Source organism: Pavona decussata, unplaced genomic scaffold (genome assembly GCF_977016875.1).
Source record: "Pavona decussata unplaced genomic scaffold, jaPavDecu1.1 SCAFFOLD_236, whole genome shotgun sequence".
Classification (NCBI taxonomy): domain Eukaryota; kingdom Metazoa; phylum Cnidaria; class Anthozoa; order Scleractinia; family Agariciidae; genus Pavona; species Pavona decussata.
The window spans coordinates 628,624-655,176 of record NW_028145641.1 but is presented as its reverse complement, the minus strand read 5'-3'; the positions used below and the strand labels follow the sequence as shown (position 1 = coordinate 655,176).

General features: G+C 38.4%; 3 protein-coding genes across 5 annotated transcripts in view; 2 read left to right on the top strand and 1 right to left on the bottom strand.

The window, feature by feature from the left end:
• The window catches only part of LOC146457911 (uncharacterized), a 49,641-nt gene extending 42,628 nt beyond the window's left edge, over positions 1-7,013 (top strand). For all 3 annotated transcript variants that reach the window (XM_085091441.1, XM_085091437.1, XM_085091440.1), the window contains exons 7-10: positions 8-217; positions 1,219-1,249; positions 3,035-3,128; positions 4,200-7,013. In XM_085091441.1, coding sequence (XP_084947567.1) covers positions 8-217; positions 1,219-1,249; positions 3,035-3,128; positions 4,200-4,379 — 515 coding nt within the window. In that variant the 3' untranslated portion in view covers positions 4,380-7,013. The remainder of the gene's footprint in view (positions 1-7; positions 218-1,218; positions 1,250-3,034; positions 3,129-4,199) is intronic.
• Positions 7,014-9,057: 2,044 nt separating this feature from the next.
• Positions 9,058-10,361, top strand: LOC146457910 (adenosine receptor A2b-like). Its single transcript, XM_085091447.1, has one exon. The coding sequence runs from the start codon at positions 9,230-9,232 to the stop codon at positions 10,121-10,123; it is 894 nt and encodes a 297-aa protein (XP_084947573.1). The 5' UTR covers positions 9,058-9,229; the 3' UTR covers positions 10,124-10,361.
• Positions 10,362-13,539: 3,178 nt separating this feature from the next.
• Positions 13,540-21,512, bottom strand: LOC146457909 (neural cell adhesion molecule 1-A-like). Its single transcript, XM_085091401.1, has 6 exons — positions 21,209-21,512; positions 20,398-20,649; positions 18,971-19,228; positions 15,383-15,676; positions 14,679-14,834; positions 13,540-14,259 (listed from the first exon to the last, which is right to left on the bottom strand). Exons 1-6 carry the CDS (start codon positions 21,510-21,512, stop codon positions 14,240-14,242), a joined length of 1,284 nt encoding a protein of 427 aa, XP_084947527.1. The 3' UTR covers positions 13,540-14,239.
• Positions 21,513-26,553: the final 5,041 nt, after the last annotated feature.

The window sequence follows — 26,553 nt, the reverse complement described above, 5'->3', positions numbered from 1 at the left end:
TTTTTAGCTACTCCGCCACCCACAACTCCCACAGGAGAAACAACATCTGGAACAAAGGAAGGCCCTGGTGCAGGCGCACGTTCTAATTCAGGTCTATCAGATGCCGCAATGTGGGGCATCATAGGGGGCTGCATTGCTTTTGTGCTGATTATAGCCATCGTCATTCTTGTTTGCTGCATCTGCAGAAAGAAGAAAAACAGTGGAGGAGCAACCAAGGGTAAGCTGATCACCTGAGGTGGAAGTCACAAATGGTTGAAAAAAACTTCCTCAAAACAGAAACGTTTTTAAATCTAAACGTGATATTTGCAAGAGACCACCACTGCAAAATTAATGTGCAGACCTGCACATGCTAGAAGTATCATGAAACTTGTGGGTGTAGGTGAAAAGTACATGCACAGACCTGTGAAATGTAAAAATGACGGGGCCTCGACAATGTGGGCAGTGACAGCTGATTTGAAGGCTCCCAACAGTTTCTTGCAAGTACATGTAATTTAACATTGGCTGGAAGATTTTCCCAGCTTTTTAGCGTTCTTCACAGGAAATTGTACTTTAAATACAATAGGTTTGCTTTTGTATAGTACACTGTACATATTTTATTAAATTAATATAGATGAAAGTTTGACACCATAGGAAAGTACATACATGTACATTTACATGTACTGCATTAGAATGCATTGTAAATTTTAATGTTCCAAGGTGGTGCTGTGGGTTTCAAAGCACATGTCATTTGAACACTTACATAATTATACAGTGTACCTTGTTATTAAGTTGAACATTAAGAATGATAACCCAGAAGGGAAGGGATGGAACTCACAAGTGTAATTTTATTTATTATAGTAACTGTCTTATTACAGGGAAAAGTGGAATTTTTCAAATTTTGACACATTTGTTTTATGAGACCTAACTTCCTTATCTAACTGTCATTAAATTTTAATACATGTACTGTATTTCAAAATACTATAAGTGAGTTAATTAAGGAAAATAGAGGGAAGAGGGTGTGTGGAGAGTGAGAAAAAATAGGGAAACTTTAAATTTTTGTTCTGCTTATGGTGTATCCAAAGCTCTTAATTCACCCAGGATAACATGTAAACAGTGTCAGATTATCCTCCTCTACCAGGAGGCAGATAGTATATGTAGGGTACAGGCTGTAGTGCAGGACTCTCTTAGAGAAATGATTGTGCAGGAGTCTCAGACTGAAATGTTTTGTATTTTTTTTAGGAAAATACAGTGAAGCAGATGGATACCGCATGTGAGTGTTTAATATTATTATGTTTAGCGATCACAGGAGTGGCAGTTTGCATCACTGTGCATGCACATGTAGTCTGTCCAGCAGTGTAGGGAAGGAGCCCTGGGTCCCCACCTTATTCCTTAAGAGAGGAAGTCTGGAGGGCCAATTTTTAATTCTCTGCACCTGAAATACTGTACTTTAACTCAAGGCCCACTGGCCACTATGTTACGTCAAGTTCTGGATTCACCACTGATGTACCATTTTAATACACCATTTGCATCTTAATGTGTACTTACTTACAGCAACAGGGTTTAAGTTAGATAAGGGACACAGAGACCATTACTTGCCTATCATACATAATACATGTATGCTTCATCCCAGGCAGCTATTTTGACTGTGGGCAAATGGTGAGGGCAAATCTACCATGTAGTCTCTACTACAGTGCTGTAAGTTAAATTTGGTCCCTACTTATCAAATATTTACCAAAAACCCTTAGTGGTTACCAAGAATACACAATCTACTGCTGTGAGAATGCTTCCTCGATAAGAGAGGGTAAAACGTTATTAAAATTGGTTTCTGAACCAGCTTAACCCTTTAACCCCTAAGGCAAATCGACATTTTCTCCAGATCCAAGGCTACATGTATAAACTCAATGTCCATGTATGATATACCATTTTAAAGCTACTCATGAGTGTATTTCAAAACTGATATAATTATGAATGAGAAAAGTTATGGCTTTCAGATAAATGGCCTTAAAACGTAAAAATTTAAAAGTTCAAAAACGTCCCAATCCTTGTGTATATTAGGTATACCCCTAAACTATAGCTTATTTTGCAGTTCTCAACATGTTCATTAATGTGACAGATGTCTTAAGACCCACAACTTCTAGGGGAAAAAAGTTGAAAAGTTATGGGGGTGGTCAACCATATCACATATGGGAGGGGGTTAAGTTTTTATCCTTTTAATGAGTAGATCTTCACAAGACCATCTTGGTGTCAAAAATTCATAGAAATCTGAAAAATATTGAAAGAGTTATGGCATTATGTGCCAATTGGCACTCTTAGGGATTAAAGGGTTAAGCTAAAGAAGATAATTTTTGATTAAAAATAATTTAAATCATTTGGATTATTTGTTATTCACACCAACAAAACAGTTTAATTAAACCAGTTTTAACAAAATTAAAAGTGGTAACAGAAAGCTAAACCTTTGGTTGTACATGTAATTGTAGGATTCAAGTAAACTTTTAACTTATGGTTTAATATGGGCTAATCTGTAGTCGACAAAAAACACCAAAGAAGCTTTTATGAAGGAAACAATTTTAAACTGTTTAACTAAACAGCTTTTAAATCAAAATGTGTTTAAGTCTTGGTGTGAATGGGGCATTAGACTGGTGTAGCCCTTTAAGCCCTAGCAGTGGTGAGCATCAAATTTCTCCTATTATATCAATACTTTTTCAAACCCTGAGGTTATGAGAATTAAGGATATGATCACCCAAGATGAAATTTTTGATATTTTGATAACTTCTCCCAGTACGTTTATGGGAAAAGTACATGTATGCGGACAAGGTAGATGTAGGATAATTTATTTTGTTATTTGATAAATTATTAGGGGTTAAAAGGTTCCTTAATGAAAGGTCACTGGGAGTGAATATAACTTTGCTCTTGGGCTTCTACGTGGGAATGTTTATTCCGCACATTGACTTACAATGTATGAACAGTCACTTATGCCAGGCAGAAAATAATGTAATTAATTAATTGGTGATGTTAAGGTAAAATAATGGCAACTTACAGTATCTTCTTATTGTAGGAACAGGCAGCCCCCTCCATCGGGGCTAGGTACAGCCAGCCCAGCTTATGTTGAGGCCAGAATGTATGCTCCAGCCAATGCTCCCAGGAGACAGGTAACAACACTGTCACTGTAGTTGTTGTTGATAGCATGTTACTGTGGTCATGTAATGAAAATCATGTCTCGTTATGGTGTAATCAAAAGTGGCTTTTTTTTTTTTTTCATCAAAGTGTTTGTAATTTTTGAAGTCTTGTTGAAACTGTGCGGTGACTCAAACCAACTACAGTGGAACCCTGTTAAGGACGGTGCCTACTAATGCAGAAGTATTTTTGTGTGGTTTATGACTATGCAGGAAAAGCAGACCTTAGCAAGGGCTATTGAAATCCAAAAAGAAAATTGGGGGTAACCACACATTTTCCAGAGATAATTAAGCAGCAATATTTCTAAAAAGCACCAAAATATAAAGCAATGTAATTATGTATGGCAGTTTTTCCAAAATTGAAGCTTAATTATCTCTGAAAAATGCATGGTTACCCCCAATTTTCTTTTGGGATACCAAGAGCACTTGCTAAGTTCTGCTTTCCCCGTGTAGTTTTAAGCCGCGCAAAAATATTCTGTATTAGTACGACCCACCCATAGGAAACCCGAGTATCTTGAGATGCGCAGAACGTATGCACGGGGCAAAGGTAGGCACCATCCTTGGTACGACCACCTTCAAGCTGTGAAAATGTGATCATTGTAACAGGGTGGTCGGATTAAAAAGGTTGTAAAACAAAGGAAATGAGTGGACTTTCAATTCGTCTGGAGCACAAAAAAAGTAGTCATACATGTATTAACAAGGTGGTGGTAAGGTGGGGTTCCAGTGTATAATTTTGAAAAATTGTGAAAGCAAATAATAAGTTACTAGTTAGTTACTAATAAATCTTTGCTTACTATTTTGAAAACATAATTGTGAAAGCTTAGTGATTTATAGCAAAGCATTCTTCTGAATAAAGATGTAAAGATGTCAACAGTTAAATTCAGATCCCTTGGAATTTTAATGTGGCACCAAGGCTAAATCTTGAGGCTTTTAAATCATACAATGTCAGTTGCATGGTCTTGAGAACAAAGTTTTGTGTTCAGTTTCCAGTTTTTGTGTATTTATTCGAAAAATCAACTAGAATTCATTGTTTTTTATTTCCTTTAGGACAACCAAGAGAAACCAATAAACTACGCAGACTTATCCTTTGACAAGTCATCTGGTAAACCACCCCCACCTCGATATGGCACAGATACACATTACAGTGAGATGTCCCCTGAGAAACGCCCCCCACCAGGGGGTGGTGGAGGACAGCAAGGCGAGGGAGGATTTGAGTTGTGGTGCTAGGTTGACAGCTGCAGTTAGACTGCAACAAGACCCTCTTCTGTCTCATTTTGTTTTGCTTTGTTGTTGTTGTTTTTGCATTAAGAGCTAAACTACTTTGCACATGCTCATTGACTCAATGGAAAATGGCCTGAAAGTCAGGTTGCTAGTTATTAGTTTTTTTTTTTTTAGCATTTGAGTTGTGGTGCTACATGCAGGTTCAGTACTGCAGTTAGACTGCAACAAGGCCATATTCCACCTCATGTTGTTTTGTTTTGTTTATTTTTGATTTTTGCGCATGCTCATTGACCGAATGGAAAATCGCCTGAAAAAACTCAGGCTGCCAGCTGTAAGCTTTGTTTAGTGTTATGCGCGACGCAAGGTTTGATGACCAAACAGTCTTCCACTGGCGAGCAGCTATGGGTAATAGGGATGCAAACTCAACAACAGGAAAGAGGAATTTTTAAATTAATTGATTTATGTCTTAGTTGTATCCTCCTCGGGCTTGCACTCCCGTTACTCATGGCCTTGCATCTAGAGGATCATGCCATTCTTGTTTCTCACAAGATACACCCTATTACATTTGACGACTGTTTGAAAGGAACCTCACTTTGGCTGCAGAGAATTTAGAATTTAGACTCCACCAAGTGGGTCCGCTCAGGATTTCAGTGTTTTGCCAGACCAGAAAAAGTTTGGCTCAAAGAACAATGCTCAAAACTGAACACAGCAGTCTATATCCCATGTTCGAAGGCCAAATAATCAGGTTCTCTCAAAGGACCAATTCTAGTCAATGAATATTTGTATTGTGTGTGACTGAGAGAGGAAAACAAGTTACCCTGTCGCACATTTTTTTCCCTTCTCAATTAGCAACAGCTCATGAAGAGCTAGAGCCATTGTTCATAGTCCAAGAAATTTAAAATGCAGCGTTAAATCCCCTGAAGAAGTTTTCAAAAAAAAAGTTGAAGAATTTGATTCTCTAGCAAGCGGATTGTGAAGATTGTTTTTGTTATACTCTGTAGGTTTTTGATAATGTAATTTAGTATATGATTCTCTTGCCAGTAATGGATTTAATCGAAAACGGTTAATGCCATAATTTTTCCTTCTTCGTAGAAACGAGCAGTTTTACTGTAGGATTAAACAGAATCATTTGTGTTACACTTATTATAAGGTTAATGTATGCTGGTAGTCGAGCATTCATTATTAATTAATTATCAGTAGAGAAAACTCATGTTGCCTCCCATTAGTGGCCATACGCTCTCGCCACGGGGTAGTGTGTTTATAAAGGAGTAGATGGTTTTCTCTGAAGGAAGTACCCTGAGGTACTATTTAAGGTTGACATGCACACGTTTGACGCTATCTCTATGTAACCATACAGTAAGAATATAGTGATATTTCTAACATGAACATGCATGAGCTGCAGCACAAGTAGACTAACTTGTTATCATGTTAACTGTTGCTGTTTAAGCTGCGGCCAAGGTTTTGTTCACCAACCGACTCCAAGAGAAGGGCTCTGGGCGAGGTCTAAGCTTGTACTTTGCCGTGGTGTGAAAGTAACACGGCGTTTTGTTTCTCCCCTACTCACTGTTCTACGTTATGGGTCAGTTATTAAAAGACAGTTTAGACGGTGTTTAACAAAACCACGTTCTAAGCCATTTTCAATTTTGCAAACAGTCATATCTAAACATTGTCTGCTGCTGACGGTAACAAGAAGGCTTGCATCCCAGACTAGAAATTAGACTATTTATCTACTTAAAATAAACCACTTATAAACAGATTTTAAGGCCCACTGATTGGCTAAATCCGCGGCCTAAGTTAGACTGTTTAAATAGCTGGCCCTATATTTCTCATGATTAAAATATGCTCATTGGATAATGCTATTCTTTTGGCCGAATGCGAACTTGGCGGGTAGCCTGCAAGTCGTGTTTTGGTCATCGAAAGCGAGATTTTGTGCTGAGTTGTTATAAATTTAAGAGACGATGTTGATGTATTTTTTGCTAGACATAATTATGCTGTGTAAATGATTATTCAATTGATGTACATGTATACTTGTATCTAAGGTTGTCACATACTTTTTACCATTTGTAGTTAGAAAAAAAAAATCAATGCACTTAAATTGTAGAATCACACTTAGATAATCCATGCATTTATTCTAAGTTAAATTGACATAAGAAAAAGCCTGGTTTCCAAGAAAAGTCACTTTAATGCTTTATTTATTAATTTTACATTGTAACTCTTTCATGTTAAGGAAGTACATGTACGCCGAACCCTGAGACTGGAACACGATTGTGCAAAATATTGAAAAGTAGTTTGCGGCTTAGAAATCTGCTGCTCAATAGCTTTAACGTGTATGGTCACATTTTCGGATTCCTCCACACTCCTGAAAGAAGCTTTAGGTACCAGACGAGCGGGTTTTAAATTTAAATCCTAATACTAAAGTCAGGACACACGTGGGCAACACAAGATGGTACCCCAAATCGTATGATTTACATATTGGCACTGCGTGATCTTCGTTATTTTAACAGCTGTATGGCACTTTAAACAGTATTTTTGTGCGCATATATGAAATTCCAGTAACATGTAAATACCAGTTGATTGAGAGAACTGATCTACGCAAAGCTTTTTCTGTGGCTTATTGTCAATAAATAGAATTCAAATTTACGAGCCAATGAATTCATTTTCTTGTCAACTTTAGGTTATATCAATAATGTTACTCAACATGGCACGGACAGGGATTTGTCCAAATAATATGTGCAGTATTGCTTTATTGTATTGACATGGCCTGACCCAACCTCGTTCCCAAGGTCTTCGCGATATTCAAAATGGAGGGTTTGGAGAAGGTGTCTTCTACGAACCGCCATTTTGAATGGGCGAAGACTGTGGGAATGAGGGTGGCCGGGGGTAATCCTTGTTGGGGGGAGAGGAGGGGGTTGAGAGTGTAGCCCTCTTTATGCATGAGAAGCTGAAAACGAGAAATGCCGCTTTTCACAGTCTAAATTTTGTTGTTTGAAATTTCTGTGATCTAGGTTCCGATCTTACTCAAACCTCTTATTACGTATATGAGTGCGTTGCAAAGTCATTTAACATTTTATCAAGCGATTAAAATTAACTAATTTAGAAACAGATCGAAGGTTATCGGAATCATCTCAGTTTGCAAAGATCAAATAAGAGAAGTGTGCTATTATGCCAATTTTCCCTGAGCTCCATAAATAGATTCCTGCGGTCAACAAACCTAAGCCCAAACCATTTTGAAGAGAGACCGACAGTAAAAGGAAACCAAGAAAGTATATTGTATCATTTTAATCGAGCTATGGACGATTCTTGCTTTAAAGAAACTAATTATAACCTCGTAAATAAGCCATTTTTGACTTTCTTCGAACCTCATTAACAAATTTAGCCTCTCTTTCAAAATGAGGATGAAAGCAACTCGGAAATGAGAGGAAGAGAGAGGACCCTGGGAACTAGGTTGGAGGACACTGTACGGAAGGGGTGTTGCATGCGTTTGCTTGCTAGCAAGTACTAGTAGTCATCCCGTGGATGACTACCGTTCCCTGTGGGAACTTCGTGAAGCAAGCTGACCCCACTAGTCCAGGAGTGCTTACCATTTATGCAAACAACCCGGATGGGAATTTTCGGCATAAATACGAAATTATTTAGTTTGTCTTAACACAAGATGGATAACATGCAAAATGTATGAACATCAGCTGTAAATACCAAAAGGAGTATAAATAAAAATGCAGCACTTTGAACAGAAGCCCGTAACTCCAGGAGTACTCCAAATGGCATGATGCGTACCAGTTGATTTTCCAACTGGAATTTCCGGGTTTTCCATGTAATGGTAAGCACCCCAGATGTCTTAATGGAATCCTAAATAATGCCAAAAAAAGTTAGCGACTCCAGGTTAGCGTCCGTGCTTTCTCTTTTCAAAATTAGAAAAATAGATACTCGAAAATTGTTTGAACCAGCTATCAAGTTACGATTTTCTCCAAGAATTATTACGCTGTAATGTGTTTTATCCTATAGAGCGTTTTCATTCACTTGACTACTGGCCATATTGGTTTACTGAAACAAAAGAAAGTATTTGCATAAAACCTGGGCTGAGTTGCTCGAAGCATGGTTAGCGCTAACCATTGGTTAAGAGGTATTAAAACCTATAGGTTGTTATGGTATTTAACCCGGGCTAACCATGCTTCGAGCAACTGGGCCCAGAGGTTTTGTTTGGGACACCAACATGGCCGTCGTGACGTCATGTGAAAACACTCTATTCCCTCGAAGTTGGTTTTAAAGAGAAAAAACTCAGCTGTGCTTCGGTGTTTTTTTTTTTTTTTTCCAACTCACTTCTCAGTGTTTGTAAATAGAATGAAACAGTCTTCTTCGTGTTTGATGTATTACATGAATTTCCATTAGGCAATTATAAGGTACAAAGTCGTTTGATTAAATATATGTAATAACTCATTGTAAATCTAGAAAGGAGTACTAAGTACTTGCTGTACCATCTGACAATAAATGTCATTTGTAAATGAACAAATTAACCATCTATATTTGCTAATTCATTTGTTGTCACCATATATGGAAGTATGTAATATCCGTTTCATGACGGGGGAAAATTTGACTTGGTAGACCTGTACGATAAAATATCGTCCAACTGGGTGATAGCAAACAGCATAACCTTTGTTGTTATTAACAGTGGTGATTAGCGTCGCTCTAGATAACATACAATTTTTCTCAAGCTGGCTGGATTAGACATGTGTTGGTGTTTTTCTCGATGCTATTGCTCAACTGAGCGATAAAAATGGTATCTTCCGCCTAGCGAGGTAATAACTACAAAGTGGACATTGCCTTCAGCATCATCTGAAAAGTTCCAAGCTTGGTCACTGATGTTTTCCGACATCAAAGTAAGTCCAGAGAGGTGCACGCTGACTTATCTGGATGGAGGTCTCTTTATTGCCGTTAACACCTTAATAAGCTTGATCGGAAGCTTAGGTAATATCTTTGTTTGCCTCACCATTCTTCTCACACCAAGTTTACGTGTCATATCCAACTACTGCATCGTCAATCTAGCCCTTGCAGACCTTATGGTCACATTATTAAGTCAGCCATTGGCTATCTCTATTTTTGTGGGTAAACTGGGTGGAATCTGTTTTGTGAAAGCTGAACACGCTGCCCGCTTTATTGGAAACTTGTCATGTTCAGTTTCTATTTTAACTTTAGCCACGATGAGTGTTGACCGATGTTGTGTCATCTTAAAACCAATGAAGTACAAAATCATCGTCACTCCAACGATCTTAAAGTCCATATTAACCTTCTATTGGCTTTTGGCCCTCACTGTGCCTATGCTGGACGCCTTTGTAGACGACAAATTTGTGTACATATATTTTATCTTAAGCGGTATCGTCGTGTTATATACATTAGTGATTATCTGCTATTTGGCAATATTCATGACCGTCAAGAAACAGAACTCTCTCAGGCGAAGACAGCTTCAAAATCACCAGGCAGTGAACAAAGAAAAGGACAAACAACTAGCAAAGACTATCGCATTCGTCATAGGCTTTTTTGCACTATTTTGGGTCCCGTTTGGTTATCACATTGCCACAAAACGGAGCAAAAACTTTGGTGTTGATTATATCGCTTGTGTGACTGCCAGTTTTGCAAACTCTGCTGTTAATCCAATAATATACTTCTATCGCAACAGAGGATTTCGAGAGGCTCTAAAAAGAATCCTAAATATTCAATGTTTGCAAAGAAGTAGAGTGCTTCCCTTGCATGGTTAGCGAAAAACGTTACGTTAATTCGTGTATATTCTATGAACCGATGTCGCATGCAGACAATAATTACAGCCAGCATCTGTGCATCGGTGAATAATTTACAAACAAGGAAATGAAGACGAGAAGGCTTCATGTTTTTGCTTTAAAAATATATTTAGTATTAGAAATATTTCTTAACTGATAAAACAACAAGTGGTAAAACAACTGATATGTTTTGATACTGAGAGGAACTGAATATAATGAATCTGTGGACTGGTTAAAATAGTCTGGGAAACAACAAATCGCAATTATTTTTTCTGGAACAAAATCGCTCAGTTTTATTTCACTTAAATGTGTATCTAGGACTCTCCCATTACGGTGTACAATGGAAGGAAGGAAGACGATTCAAGACAAAAGAAATTTGCCAAAGTTGAGAAAATTTTTTACCATTTTTCACGAAATCTTTTTTTAAAATGTCGAAAAAAAAAAACGCGAAAAGTTATGTCGATTGAAATTTTTGCGAGGAACTCACCTTTGAGTGAATCTGTATTTGATCGTGTTTATCAAGGAAATCGATCTTTTTTTACCCAGAGAGATATTGTGAAAAAACAACGACATAATTGTTTCGTTTAAAAATAGTGAATGTCAACTCAGCTGCATTGATCATCCGGTTGCAATATTGTCACCCAATCACCAAAGGTAATTAAGTTCCTTTTAAGATGTTTGACTGAACATTAATGTTATTGTCAGACAGTGATCAGCATCAAATTTGGCCATGTAATATCAATGCTTATTCAATCCCTGAGGTCATGAGAATATAAGGAATGATCACCCACCACCCACCACTCCCCAGTCACGAACAGCTTGTAAAAATTTATTCTCGGTTTTTCCCAACCCTCAACCAAAGAAAAATTGGGTAACTACACTTCTTTAAGTATCAGGTAAACAGTTGGTCCAGAAGTTAGTCCAAAATATAGTCTTGACAATAGTCCAAAAATTAGTCCAAGCGTCCAACGTCCCAATCCATATTTTACCCTATGTCGTTAAAGCAGCAATTTCGTTTTATTCAAATAATGGCAAAACACGCCGCCGGCTTTTTATCGCAGCTGTGACTGACATTGACTGTATGATCAGTATGATACTCTATATTGCCGACTCCGGGGTATGATATAAAATTCAAAAGGAGGGGATTCAAATGAAATAATTTTTCTAGCCACTACAAACCATGAAAAGGCATTCTTATGTTTAGTGTTTGTTGGCGCCAATGGAAATTGGCCAAAAAGAGGTGGAATGATTACGTATGGAAAGAACATAAACATTAACATTTGTCATTAGCCGACGTCCGTTTCATATCTCCATTTCTGGATTGTTCTCTAAGCGGCTGTCAATTCTATTTCATGATACTTATAAAAAGAAACGATTTTATTTTCAACAAGAACTGCAAAAGTGTATGGAAAACAGTTTAAGGACATGGATGGCAAATATAGGGGTTAATGTAGCTAAAGCCCGGGGGGGTACTCCAAAAAAAAATGGGTAGGGGTGTGCGGCCCGCTTCTCAAAACCCTTACCCTATTTGTGACCAAAATCTGCGATTTTCCCGACCCTATTTATGACCTGAAGTAGCTTCCTCTAAAAGAAAAAATGAACCCAGGACTAGACTGCAAAAATCTATACCCTATTTATGACCAAAAATAGCGGCAAAATGGCTAAAATCGATACCCTATTTATGACAAAAACAGCCGAAAAACCATACCCTTTGGCGCCGCACATACCTAAATAGCCCATATAAGGGAGTACCCCCCCCCCCCCGGGAGCTAAAGCTGTCCCAAGAAAAAGAAAATCGCACAAACGTTCACCATATTGTGCCTCTGTAACGTCCCCCGAACGCCTACTAATTATTTGCTACCAGACTGAGCCAAGTTCTCACAAGAAAATGCAGAAAATGGTGGTGTACGTGTTTCATTATGCAAATCACGCGCAAATTTGTCCTTGCGGTAATAAATGAAACAGAGGCAAGCAAGCTGTGTGTGTATGATATTAGTAAGTCCATATATTTTCGACGTCGGCAAACAAAGCAAGTATACTTGTAAGGACAATTTTCGATAAGCAAGCCTGAGTCGGAGACTAGATCCCATTTTTCACTGGTTATTAAGAGGCGTAGGATCGAAGATTCCAGGCCACTGCGAACTGTTTGTGAGTGCAAAACAGCTGAAATATATCAAACGTGATTTCCGTTCACTCACAGCGGATGTTTAATTTCCTGAAATATTGTTGATAACCAGTTGGACACCTGCTCTGACAATAATTTGTGTAGAGGACCCCATGCAGCGTTCTATTTGACTAAAGGAAATATATTGTATTAAATTCCCAGTATTTACCATGGCCAAGAATACCGAAATTTGTCAAAACCTGACTACTAGAAGTGTTCTCAGGGATGCGAGAGAGCGAAACACGCGCGCGCACACGAAAATCGCTTCACGCGAGGAGAGGGCCTTATTTCGCGCGCGCTCATCAGTTTCCCTCGCTGTACTATGAATGCGAAAAAATAAGAGGTTATTTGCAGTCTAAACGCAAACATCACATCAGTAAATACTACTCATCAGTTCGCATTTCAATTCAGTCACTCTCCAAGGACTATCAGTCTACATAGTCGCCATTTCAAATAATGAACCTGTACAAACGAATATCATAAACGGACCGCCAGGCAAAAGCCGCTGATTAATATAGCGTCCATTTAAATAGTGACGCTTTAGTCATTTATGCACAGATTCAAAACTTAGGATAAACAACACCACAGGAAATTTCAATTTCGCTCAGTAATTTAAATTTGAATGGTCACACTTTATGATTTCATCCACGCTTTCAAAATTTTGAACCCCTTCTACTCAGCATTAGTATAGATCTACTAGTGTTCTTTCACGAATGTCGTTCTCTGATTGGCTACGCTACTCGCTATCTATTCTGTGATAGATAGTGAGTAGCGGTTTTGAACAAAATGGCGACCGCTTCCTCGCGTTTTCGAAGTGTCTGCGATGAGGATATAGATAATTTAGTAGATTTATACTAAAACAATTAGATTATTCACTCTCGATTTCTATGCGTGATAGCTGATTCGGGCTGCGCCCTCATCAGCTATCACGCGATAGAAATCTTGAGCTCGTAATCTAATTGTTAATTATAAACAGCACCACTGGAGATTACTGCGCATGGTCACACTTAGTGATTTCATCCACAGACTCAAAACTGGTTAGAACTACCTTAAGCTTGCACGTCATAATAAACAGCACCACAGGGAAGTTCTGCTCGGTAGCTTTCAGTTCAGTGGTCAGACATCCGTCCACGTCATAGCGCGTGACTACGAACAATGAACAAAAGAACTGAAATATCATCTCGCTGTCGCAATATAGGTTAAATGAGAAAAGCAAAACTTTCCTTCACAAGGTCGTTGTGCGGTTCCTTGCAGATTGTTTGCTTTTATTTTTTGGACCGTAGATCTTTTCAGATCCGATATGCTGTAGTCCTTTTTAACATGGTATGGCCATGTACTTGTGAAGGTGAGCGCAATCTCATTCGGATGGTCGGTCGAATTCGAAAAATCTATTACCATTATGCAACGGTTACATGTACACCAACTAGACTTTTCCTATAAATGGTAAGCTCGCCTACTTGAACCATTTGACTTAAATGATCACAATTTTTTTTTCTGGCAATCAGCCAGGTTTCTATTGCTCCTATATCAGAGCAATACTAGCGTCACCCGACATAAAGGACAAAATTCATCAAGAAGGGAGAAGTCAAGGGGGACGTCGTTAAGGCCTAAGAGTTAACAGGCCTAGGATAACAACTGGAACCACTTTATAATTATATGGCATGATTTACATTATAAATGGAGACCAAAACGAGAAGTAGTGACTGTTCAGTTGCCTTTATTTAAAACATGTTACAACTTAAAACATAGATTACGATTTGATCACAAAAGACTGCGTTCTTGTAGATATGCAATAGTGAATCACAAAGAACAGATAGGTTATCAGAGTCAGTACAGTATGATACCGGCTCTGCTTTGTTGTCTTTGTTTTCCTTAACTATAGCAAGTGCTGCAAGCTAAAAAAACAAACGAAACCACTTCCAGCCACTCGTAGTTTATCCCTTCGTGATATTCCCTGAAAGAAAGAGCAAAGCAGAGACAAGAAAGACGTTAGGTGCTGAGCAACAATATTTTACCAAGCATGAAAAGCCCGCAATTTCATTCCTTGTCATATTTTTCTAATGAGCAACTGTCTCTTAGGTATAGGAAATCCAAACGTTTTGCTAGTTATGGAGGAATGGAGGGCGGCCGAGTACTGTCCAAAGGTCGAAACACTTGAGCAAAAATGTATACAATTTTTGATATCTCATTTTCTGTTACCTTTAGGCTAAAAAAAATGTATACCTTACCAGCATAGATCTTAACTTAACTTCGAAACCTTGTAGTTACCATAGACAAGTTGCAAAAAACATTGAATCATTCAAGTTCTTGGCAGCATAAGTATATTGAATAAGATAGTCTTTTACTGAACTAATCAGTTTCAGGCAAACTTACCATTTTCACTTGAACGACAGCGCTTCACCAGTACAGCGGTTACAACTATGAGGAAAATGGCCCCTGCGATGGCCGCTACTAAGGCAACCAGCATCATTGTGGAAATGCCTTCTTTCGCTCCCTTGTTATTCTTGGTTTTTACCTTGTTGAAATACCCTTAAGTTGACCAATTTGAGAAAGAATTAAATAAAAATGTAAGTTGTATTAACACATGCCGTGCGAACTGATCTCTATGATTTATGACAAAAGAAGGATAGTTAGCCCAATCTCGTACCCAGGGACCTCAGGCTTTTTGGTCAGCGGGTGGGCGCCGGGAGAGACTCTGGGTTATTGGAATTTTTAAATTCAAAGCCTCGACTGAAGCCTTAGGCATTGTTTGGGCATGCAAAACACTGATCTTAAAAATTTTGAAAATTCATTTCTTTTAAGCCTTACCACAGATTTAAGGTGTTTTGTTGTATGCTTTTTTACGTTTAACAACTGCTGGTCTTACCACTAACTAATTAACTAAAGATTAGTACATAATTTCAAACAACGGGAAGCGTTTACACGGGGAAAGGAAGTACGTCTTCAGCAATGCATACAAACTAAGGCTCTTCCTCCGTGATTGGTAGTTTTTGTTTATTTTCCTATTTCGAAAAATGGACAAAGAAATTTCTTAAGAAGTATTAAACTCATACATCAAATTATCTTTAATTGCTTACCTTTGTACTTTGTTATTATACTCTCGTGGGTCGCAGATCCAAGGCCTTCTGCGCTTATGGCATGCACACGGACTACGTATGTCGTATTAGGTTGCAGTCCATGTATGGTGCAACGAAACGTACTGTAAGTGACGTCAGAGCAGTTAAGCACCTTATTTGGGTTGCCCTTCTCAATTGCTTGAACTAAGTAGCCAATCACGGCTATTCCACCTTTAGTTTTTGGGTGTTTCCAAGTCACGCGGATGAAAGAGCTTCCGGATTCCAAATGTGTAATGATTGGACTATCAGAGGTTGCTGTAACAAATATAATTAAAAATCACTTTATTTAAAAGACGTTCTGCGTTTCGGGTGTTAAGAGTAGTTCTTTTATAGTTGCTGTTGTAAGAGTATATTTTGTTTATGATATATATTGTTTTGCTTATGTTCTTCCCTTTTCGTCTTGGAAGAATCACTAAACAATGATTATGGCTTGTTATCTCTTTAAGGAAATTCCTTGATACTAGCTTGTTGTTTAGTTATCAGTTGTTGTTGCAGGGGCATTTTTGCTTATGAGATCAGAAGTAGGCCTACCTCACAGGCGTATATTTAGCCAGTCGCGAAGCGCGCCGAGGCACAAGCGCGGACGGTGAGGCGAGAGAGAAAGAAAAATAAACATGAGAATAGGTACTCAAAAAGAAAAAGTATTGAACTATTAGTGATTGTTAACCGACAAATCCAGTTTTTATTATGAAACATTTTACACACTTTCTTCTTTCCAGCTTGATAAGACAGATTCGAAAAAGTTTCAGAGGAAAATCCAGATAGTCCAAGAAAGAACATTGAAAGAAACAGTGGAAACCTTCCAGTGAAACCTTCCAGAAAATAAAATTGCTGAGAGTCAGACGGAGGACAAATCATAGCGGGCACAAGTTTTGTCATCGTTATATTTTGACCGAAATATTTCATGTAATAACTGGAGAGTTAGAAGACAATTGACGATTCACTATTTATTTGTCTCAAGACCTTTTCAGTCGGCTTCCTTTAAGGGTCTTTAAGGATTTTTATTATATGGCTGGCTCCACGAGCGGGCAAGATGAGTCAAATCCTGCGCTGTGATTGGCTACCCGAGCGGGCAAGATGGAGCTATCTTGCCCGCTCGGGATTACCCGTTGCCCGTCCGCTTGGCATCGAAAGTTTATTCCCAACAACAATGCAATCTTTTCTTCGATTTTCTCGTTGTTTTGGGGGAAAACGCTCACTAAAAAGTTCGGTTAATTCTCTCAACATTTACCTAAAGGAAAGGAAAGAGAATGGAATCGTCCTGGTGTAGTGAAAATTTTGTTTCAGCTACAATACAATGAATGTGAGTTGAATCGGTGAGTTGCTCTGCGTGTAGTATTTTAGATGGAGTTGATTTTGTAAAACTTATTGTCTCAAGTCGAGTGCCAAATTAATAAGTTCTCTAGGTTTGCTGATGACTGTATTTAAATCATAGCGTAGTGGAAGTTGCGTTAAGTGTTTAGAGCAGTTCAGAAAAGAATTTCTTTTTTTTTCAAGTTCGCCGAAGAAGCTCACGTTTTTAATTTAGCCGTGTCTTGCTTGTTGTAAACAACAAAATCTTGCAAAGTTTCGCCCAGTTTTCTGATTCACCCGCTCTTTTTTTCGGCTTATGTTTGCATATAATCTCAAAATCCTCTTGTTTCATTCAAGAATTAATGATTGGAAGCCGAAAACTGTGTAAAAATGTTTATTATTTACGCCACCGCGCGATCGGCTGAAAATGGCGAGTATGCCGGATTCTATTGAAATCTTCCCGCTATTGCGAAAATCTAAATTTTTCGTGCTCAATAATTGTATACTCCCTTTAAGCCATTATAAAGTTAGAGCCCTTTAGGATTCCTTGTTTTCCACGATTACATGCTAATCCAAAAATGCACTGAAAATAAATCTTGCACCGGCCGGCTATGAAGAATTTCTTTCCGAGTAAAGCAGTTTCATGTCCTGCAGTTTGTTTTGTTGTCGTAGTTTTAACTTGAAGGTAAAGCCATATAATAAATCCTTTATTGACCAAGCTTGTTCGGTCAAGATGGCTGGATATTGGCCTCGTTCTTTTTTTGCGTTTTTATGGACCTCGACTTCGTCTCGGTCCATAAAAACGCAAAAAAAGAACTTGGCCAATATCCAGCCATCTTGACCTCACGCTTGGTCAATAACGCATATTTATTATATGGCTGGCTCCACGAGCGGGCAAGATGAGTCAAATCCTGCGCTGTGATTGGCTACCCGAGCGGGCAAGATGGAGCTATCTTGCCCGCTCGGGATTACCCGTTGCCCGTCCGCTTGGCATCGAAAGTTTATTCCCAACAACAATGCAATCTTTTCTTCGATTTTCTCGTTGTTTTGGGGGAAAACGCTCACTAAAAAGTTCGGTTAATTCTCTCAACATTTACCTAAAGGAAAGGAAAGAGAATGGAATCGTCCTGGTGTAGTGAAAATTTTGTTTCAGCTACAATACAATGAATGTGAGTTGAATCGGTGAGTTGCTCTGCGTGTAGTATTTTAGATGGAGTTGATTTTGTAAAACTTATTGTCTCAAGTCGAGTGCCAAATTAATAAGTTCTCTAGGTTTGCTGATGACTGTATTTAAATCATAGCGTAGTGGAAGTTGCGTTAAGTGTTTAGAGCAGTTCAGAAAAGAATTTCTTTTTTTTTCAAGTTCGCCGAAGAAGCTCACGTTTTTAATTTAGCCGTGTCTTGCTTGTTGTAAACAACAAAATCTTGCAAAGTTTCGCCCAGTTTTCTGATTCACCCGCTCTTTTTTTCGGCTTATGTTTGCATATAATCTCAAAATCCTCTTGTTTCATTCAAGAATTAATGATTGGAAGCCGAAAACTGTGTAAAAATGTTTATTATTTACGCCACCGCGCGATCGGCTGAAAATGGCGAGTATGCCGGATTCTATTGAAATCTTCCCGCTATTGCGAAAATCTAAATTTTTCGTGCTCAATAATTGTATACTCCCTTTAAGCCATTATAAAGTTAGAGCCCTTTAGGATTCCTTGTTTTCCACGATTACATGCTAATCCAAAAATGCACTGAAAATAAATCTTGCACCGGCCGGCTATGAAGAATTTCTTTCCGAGTAAAGCAGTTTCATGTCCTGCAGTTTGTTTTGTTGTCGTAGTTTTAACTTGAAGGTAAAGCCATATAATAAATCCTTTATTGACCAAGCTTGTTCGGTCAAGATGGCTGGATATTGGCCTCGTTCTTTTTTTGCGTTTTTATGGACCTCGACTTCGTCTCGGTCCATAAAAACGCAAAAAAAGAACTTGGCCAATATCCAGCCATCTTGACCTCACGCTTGGTCAATAACGCATATATCTCAGCTCATTGGAAGGATCATATTAGACCAACTTTTGTCTCTAATCACTGTTATGTCCAAAGGCTTCACCTTCTCTCTACTCACGTGCTTTCTTGACCAAACTTTCGTAAATCTATACACTATTCCGGTAAAGAACAGTTATCAATGAGTGAAAATCGCTATTTGTCAGCTGTGGTCGAACCTCCCTATTAAAGTGTCAACCTCTCTTAAGTGACCATCATACTTACACAACACATCCACGACTATGTTCTTAGAGTCATTGCCCAGAAAATTGCTCGCGGTACACAAGTAAACCCCTGAGTCTGAGTTCTGTATACTGTTTATTTTAAGTCGTTCGTCTTCACCATCCATTGCCTGATTGTTGTCCAGTAATGTCCAAGTAATAACTGGCTGTGGATTTCCATCTGCATGGCAGTACAGTTTCAGCGAATGATTCTGTTTCACTGTGATGCTTGGTCCGGCTGTGTTGGTTATTGTAGGCGCATCTTTAAAAAAAATAATAATAATAATAAAATCTCTCATTTATTCATTCCTTCATTTCTTCCTTTCTTCATTCATTCATTCATTCATTCATTCATTCATTCATTCATTCATTCATTCATTCATTCATTCATTCATTCATTCATTCATTCATTCATTCATTCATTCATTCATTCATTCATTCATTCATTCATTCATTCACTCATTCATACATGCATGCATGCATGCATGCATGCATCCATCCATCCATCCATCCATCCATGCGTTCGTTGGTTCGTTCGTTCGTTGGTTCGTTCAGTCAGTCAGTCAGTCAGTCAGTCAGTCAGTCAGTCAGTCACTCAGTCAGTCACTCAGTCGTTCATTCATTCATCTATTCAAGATTTTTTCGTTCATTCGCTCTCGGTTCCTTGATTCATTCACTCGGTCATTAAGTCAATCAATCCTTAACTGACAATAATCTGTAATAAATTTATCAATTTAATTCTATTAATTCTTCCTTCTATCATTTTCCCCCACTTATTTACTGCATCCGTTCATTAATTGAATTACTCAGTCACTAAATGTTCAATCGGATGTCCAATGTTTCATTCTTTTGTTTTGTTCGTTACGTTAGTTTCTTGGCCTCGGGGGAGAGATAACAGCGGTCCAATGCAAAAGCCTGGTTCCTAAGGCAAATTTGTCGAGAAGGCAGCGGTTGCCCAGCAGTGCTGAAACAAGCAATTTACTGGTTTTCTTAATCCATTTTCAAGCCGTAGTGCTTTGCTCTGTACATCTGAAGCGTTCGATTGATGATGTTTATAGTTGGCGCCTTTCGTTGTATGTTGGACTTATCCTTAAAAGAATGTTTTTGAAAGTGTCTATTTTGGAAAGCTTACTTGCCATTGAACGACTCACGGAGACGCAGGTCAACGGGAGAGTGCTTTGAACAGACAAAATTCTGTCCGAAACTTACATTTAAGGTGAGCCAGATTATTTTCAATGCGTTGAAGGTTTATCGTTTTAATATTTGACGTGCAGAAATTAATCACAGTTATTATATTAAAAGGAGAATTGTTTGAATTTTTCTGTCGAACGTCGCACACGCTTTTCTAAGCCGAGAAGCCATTTTAAAGACCCTTGTGATTTATGAATAAATTATCTCCGAATAAATTCTGGTAATGACTACTGTACTTACAAAGTACATTTAAGTATGCAGTATCCTTGGTTGGCCTTGATATTCCATTGCTGGCCAGACATTGGTAATCTCCACTGTCATTTCTACTGACACTATTCATAAAAAGCCGATCTCCGGTGTAAACTTCCCCACTGAACATGTTTGTCCATGTGACGTTTGGACGTGGGCTTCCTGTGGCATTACACATGAAAAGTGCTGGACTTCCCTCTGTGACGTTTAACTCTCTTGGGACCACGTTTACAGCTGGCTCCTCTGCAATATGAAGTGAAATTAAGCTACTCACTTTCTTAATCAAAAAGTCAACGATTAGCATGTTGAATCCTCAGTTTCGTGTATTTGATGCAAACGTAAAGTGAAGTAAAGACTGAAGAGTGCAGATGTGCCCACTGAAAAAAGACAGCATTTTCAAATTATTATATTATATTTAATTTTATCTTTTATTTTTAGGAGGGCCACTTGCTTGTTAGTGTTTTATAAACGCTATTTTGTGCCATCTACCCTCGGTAAATAAAGACTTTACATTACATTACATTACATTACATTACATTAAATTACATTACATTACATTACATTGCATTGCATTACTTCTAAGAGGATAGAGAGTACCTACACTAAGGCCAACTTGGTGTGATGTGGCTTCACTCCCCCAACTATCTTCACTCTCAGTTGTATTTCTAGCAACACACTTACAAACCTCTGGCCTGCCTTGTTACTTGCAAGATGCAGAGACGAAGGTAATCGAAGGGACGACATGCTCTATTAAATTTATGTTGTTTACAATACAATATGTTCGTCAAAAATTCAAACTAACCGTAAACAGAAAACTGGATCGTGCGTCGTTCTCCAACACCAAACGTATTCCTTGGCTCACAGGTGTACGTGCCAGCATGGCTCAGTCTGACGTGACATAATTTGTGATACCCGGACCTGTTTATCTTGATTACTTTACCGTTGTGATAAAACACGTATGTAATAGATGGACTGCCGATTGCGGAACAGTTGAATGCAATGCTTGTCTGGACCCAGGCCGTGTTATCAGGTGAACAGGAAATAAACGATGTATTCACTGGCTGATGATCTATAAGGTAAGCACAAAAACAACATGATTGAGACATAAATTAGGTTACACATGTTATGAAATGACCAGGAGTATTACTACTCTCTGCTTGGCTCTTGGGAAAGTCCGTTGTAAGAATCTCGGATGAGTTAAGTGTAAATAGGCTGGTTTCTTAGTATTTATTTTCTTTTCGATTATTCAACACCAGATGTTCATTTGGGCCCCTCCCTCATACCCGCCCAGCGATAATCTACTCTACACACATGGATAATGGGGCTAGTTTCCAAACAAACTGTGGTGTTGCGTCCCTGGGGAGTGGAAACTGACGAATGTTTGGTTTATCAGCAGAGTTGGCAAGGTAACTTGGCCACCGTAAAGAGATTCAACTGCTGACCTTTCGAGTGTTAGTGGCCTTTTGTTTGAGCTAATCGGAAAGCTACAACTGTGTTTAGGTCTGAGGATGGCTTCAGTCACAATTAATTTAGCTAGGGGCATTAGGCAATGAGTGCAGCTGGTGAAAATAGAGTAGAGTGTTACCCTCAGCGCTTTTGTTAGACTTGCACGTCAGTTTGCCGAATTTCCGTTGACACTCACTTAGGTCAGTGAAGGAAAACAATGTGGAGTAACATTCTTGTCTGAGGTCACGACGCCAGAGTCTGCGCTCTAATCGTTGACCTTAAAAATGGAACATTTTCTCGTCGACGTACATCTTAAGAAATCAGCAATTGATTAACCATTGCCTCTTCACATATCACAGCTGACTTCACGTATTCGCAGGCACTAAAAAAGAACTGAGTTAAATATTGTAAGTTATGGCACTTGTATTAACTTCTCTCTTTAACCAAGACTATACTGGTGCGGCATAATATGACAAGCTCTAATTAGGAGAACCTCTACTCTTTACAAATCCAAACTTGAACCTTTGTTAAAACTACTCACTCTTAACAATTACATCTCCTGTGGCGTAGCTGGGAGGACCAATTCCATTTGAAGCTGTACAACGGTATCTCCCCTCACTTGCCTTGCCAGTTATGTTAAATGTAAGTTGTTTGTCCGTTGACAAGATCAATGACGCGTCACCATCCTTCGTCCACGTGATATTGGGTAAGGGATTGCCTGACGTTATGCATTTCAGTGTTGCCACGTCACTTTGATTGACAGCGAGAACTGCTGGGATCACTGTTGCTGTCGGTTTCCCTGTTGCATTAAGAGATTCAGGTAAAAAAAGGTAAATCTAAATTATCCTTACTCAGAGTGAGACCGAGGTTTTTCATCCCCTACGACAGGGGATGGGGCAGTGGTGCCTGATCTTAAAGAAATAAATCAATACCAAAAATCACGCATTATCTGGTGGGCAAACGATCGCCTTATACTAATAGTGTATTGAACTAAGAACAGAATTAATGAATCCATTCTGGAAGAGCTCCAGACACCAATCGTTGTATTCCATCATAGAAAAGGAGTACTACTTGGTTACCTAATATCATTAATCTTGTTCCTGGGCTTAGAGTATCATGTATGCTCTTTTACAAGTATGGCCAAAAAATCTATCGTTTTGTAGTCGGCCATCTTGATTTTGTGACTTCGACTTAGTGCCATCAGATTTCCAGATGATATATTGGGTTACTGAGTTTTTCCTGTTTCCTCTAACGACCCTAAATTTCGAACACACAACAACGGTAAGCAGTGAAACTGAAAAGATGGGATCAGTGCTGGGAAACCAGTGCAATTAGTAAGCACTTCCTTTCATGAAATCTTCAAGCGCAGTAACAGCCGTGAAACCAGGCAACCAAGTGTCCAAACTGTAAAAAAATCATTGTCGTTTTGTAACGTATTTAAATCAAGCATCGTTATAGGCAAAGAAACAGACAAACAATGTACATTTGACTAACAATAGGCCCACGGACTTTTGACTTACAAAAGACAGATCAAAACGCACCTATCACTTTTTTACAGTCTTCACAGCTAATAACATCACGGTTTACTGACAAGCGACCAATAACATCTCGACTTCGTTAACCAATCAGGTTAAAAACCAGAGACATATAAATTACCACCTCTGACGTTCCACAATTCACTTGAATCCGAAGATGACTTCCGCTGAGGGTGTCGAAACGTCAGTCAAAGTCACCCCAAACGGTCCTTCTCAGGACTACACTCACCCGGATGATCAAAATTTACGAACTTATGACATGACTCCTGGGTTCAAACTATTTGCAGTTTCAAAGTTTTATTAGCTGGCTTAACGATTATGGCCATCTTATACAACACAATGAAATTAACGAAATTAAAGTTCAAAATGTAACGCCGGTCATAATTAACAAGTACCGCCAGTAGTTTCCGTTTAAAAAGACACATTTAATTCATGCATTCACATTCACAAACTTGATCTGAGTCAAAACAGTTGTAAATGAACGAATGTTTCTTGTCTCTCTAGAGAAGTCTTTGTCGATAGCTACGGGCTGATGATTACTGGCACCAGTGCAAATAAAGCCGAGATACAATTTGAAAACAAAAAGGCTGTCGAGTTAATCCCTCTTAACTTTATCATTTCAAAATATCTTTTACAATTGATAATGACGAGAAAACTGAGTTGTATTCGTGCGCCAATCAGAAAAGTTTACATTTATACCCAACAAGCTTAAAAAATGGGTAGTTGTTAATGATTTTATTTAAATTTTAAGTAGAAAAACGACTTTTTCTGTTTTGCACAATGGGTGTCGTTTCGTTTTAAAAATGACCCAGTTTGATGTACCGCAAAACGGTTCAATTTAGTTGAAGCAGCCAATAGGTGTTGAGCTTAAGGTACAAATCGGGACGGGAAGTCGGGAAGAAAAATACGTGTAATTAGGGATGTGGGAGTGAGTTCTGACTTTCTCAATTACAATTTTTAGCAATCAGTCTTATTTAACATTAATTATATTTTGCTGGATGATTAATTGCCTAAAAAACGTTGTCAACTGATTGCCGAAAACGAGGGGGCATTGTTAAAACTTACAACATAATCGGAGGAAATTTGTATGACCCCCCTCCCGTTCCACTTTTAAGGCTTCTATAAAGGAAGTAAAAGTTGTTTACGATATGAAATTGTAAACAAATGATGCCATTTGATTGACCTTGTCTCAGAATTTATTCGACGCCTAAACACCGCACCGTTGAGGTTTTATGCATTATTAACAGTTTAAAGAAGAACGGATTTTATTGCTACGTTATGTTTGCAACCAGCCCAGAAACAGTAAGTCAGTTGAAAATCACCAGTTGTCGTTAGGTTTCACTTCGATGTAGGAGACTGGAATTCGTCCAAGGTTTGATTAATTAGTTTGTGCGCTATTTGCCATCTGGGCATGTTTTGCACTGACATAGCGAGCGCTGTTTACATTTATAAGTTAACTGTCTGCGGTTGGGAATTTGTTATAAGGATTGCAATATTTTTCCCTTCCGTTGCTTGAACATCACATTTTGAATAAGCTTCGTACTCGTTACAGTTTGACAGAATTGAGACTAGCAGTTTTATGGTTCTTCCATATCACAAGTAAATCCAAGAACAGCGAATCAAGAGCCATGTTTATCACACGATATAAACTGGTAAGCTCTTCGAGGACTTTTATCTATCTTCTTTTTGGCGCATTACTACAGGCAGTTGTTCCACAACTGTGCCATGCGAATGTCGCGGCCATACGGGGAAGGACAGATCAAAACAATTCCAGAGAGACTGGTCGTAATAATTTCAACGAGATCGACTCTATTTTGACTTCACTCACGCTTTTACTGTGCACAGTCGGAGTATTTCTTTGCATATGGTGTACGTGTTGCAGTCATCATGATCAAGACTTTTTCGCTTCAATAGATCAAAGAAGACTCGTATTTCGTCAACAAGCTGAACAACGCGCTCAGGCAACACACCGAAGGCGGGGTTCGAAAAGACGAAAAAGAAAGTACTTCGCCAGTAAAAAAGAAACTCGAATACCTGTTACTGTGATATAAAATTGAACGTTGTAACACCTTTATTTTTGCCCTTTTTGCTTATTTATTGCGAATTCTTTTGTTGCTTGTGAACGTAAACTTTATCACCCGCTACTGTAGAAATGTTGCTTACGTTGTAATAAATTATTGATCGTTTAGTATTTTCACGGTTTAGTTTCGTTAACATGTATTGGTTCAACTATTGCAGAATCCATGGCATTGATGTCAGAGCCTCAAATTTCAAAGCATACTGCCTTTAAACGCTATATTTGATTTAGACACTTATCAGGCTAATTTTGTTTAAAAATTATATTATTTAAGTTATAAGCTCATTAAATTTTAAGAACTCGTTTATAAATGCACAAATTATAAAAAAAATGTCACGTTTGTACTTTATGACGCCATTTATGAGATAAGGAAAAGTTGCGACGCATTATGCGGTCGTATATCGCATACATTTTGACCAAACCTTTGTAGAATGAAATGTGAGCCACCCGTTCCTTTTCCGAAGGTCTATACGCGGAGCGAATTTGCACTAAAACGTCGAGGGCAAAAAAAGAGCCTGCCGAGCCCAGTAGCAGGTTCTATCAATCATTCTTGACTACTTTGGGTCGTTTGCAATTATGTATACTTAACACAGCATGCATCTCGCTTTTGTCTCAGTAAAGGTTCTCTTTAGTGGCTAACTGTTAAATAAATTCGTATAAGATGGCATTAAATGAATGAAACTATGTTGTTAACTGAATAAATCGATGAAAAAATTAAAAAAGGCCAATAGTTATGAACCCAAAAAGAAAAGCGGGACTATTTTACAAAATCCTTGCGCGGTAACGCCGCCATCATAGACTAAAATTTAACTTCTAAATGGAATCAGAAATTGAAGCACTAAGGTAGGCCATTTCTCAATATAAAGGGAAATTAGTGTCTAAAGAAACTGTGGTGCTGCGTCGGTGGTGGAGTGGAAACGGGTGTTGTTTTATCAAAAATATTGATAAGGTAATTTGGCCATCGTAAACAGATTCGAGTGCTAACGTTGCGCGGAAACTGTAGCACTCGAATCTTTTTCATCGTGGCCAAATTATCTTACACAGTTGATAAAACCAAACTTTCCTTTCCATTCCTCATGCAAAAGCACT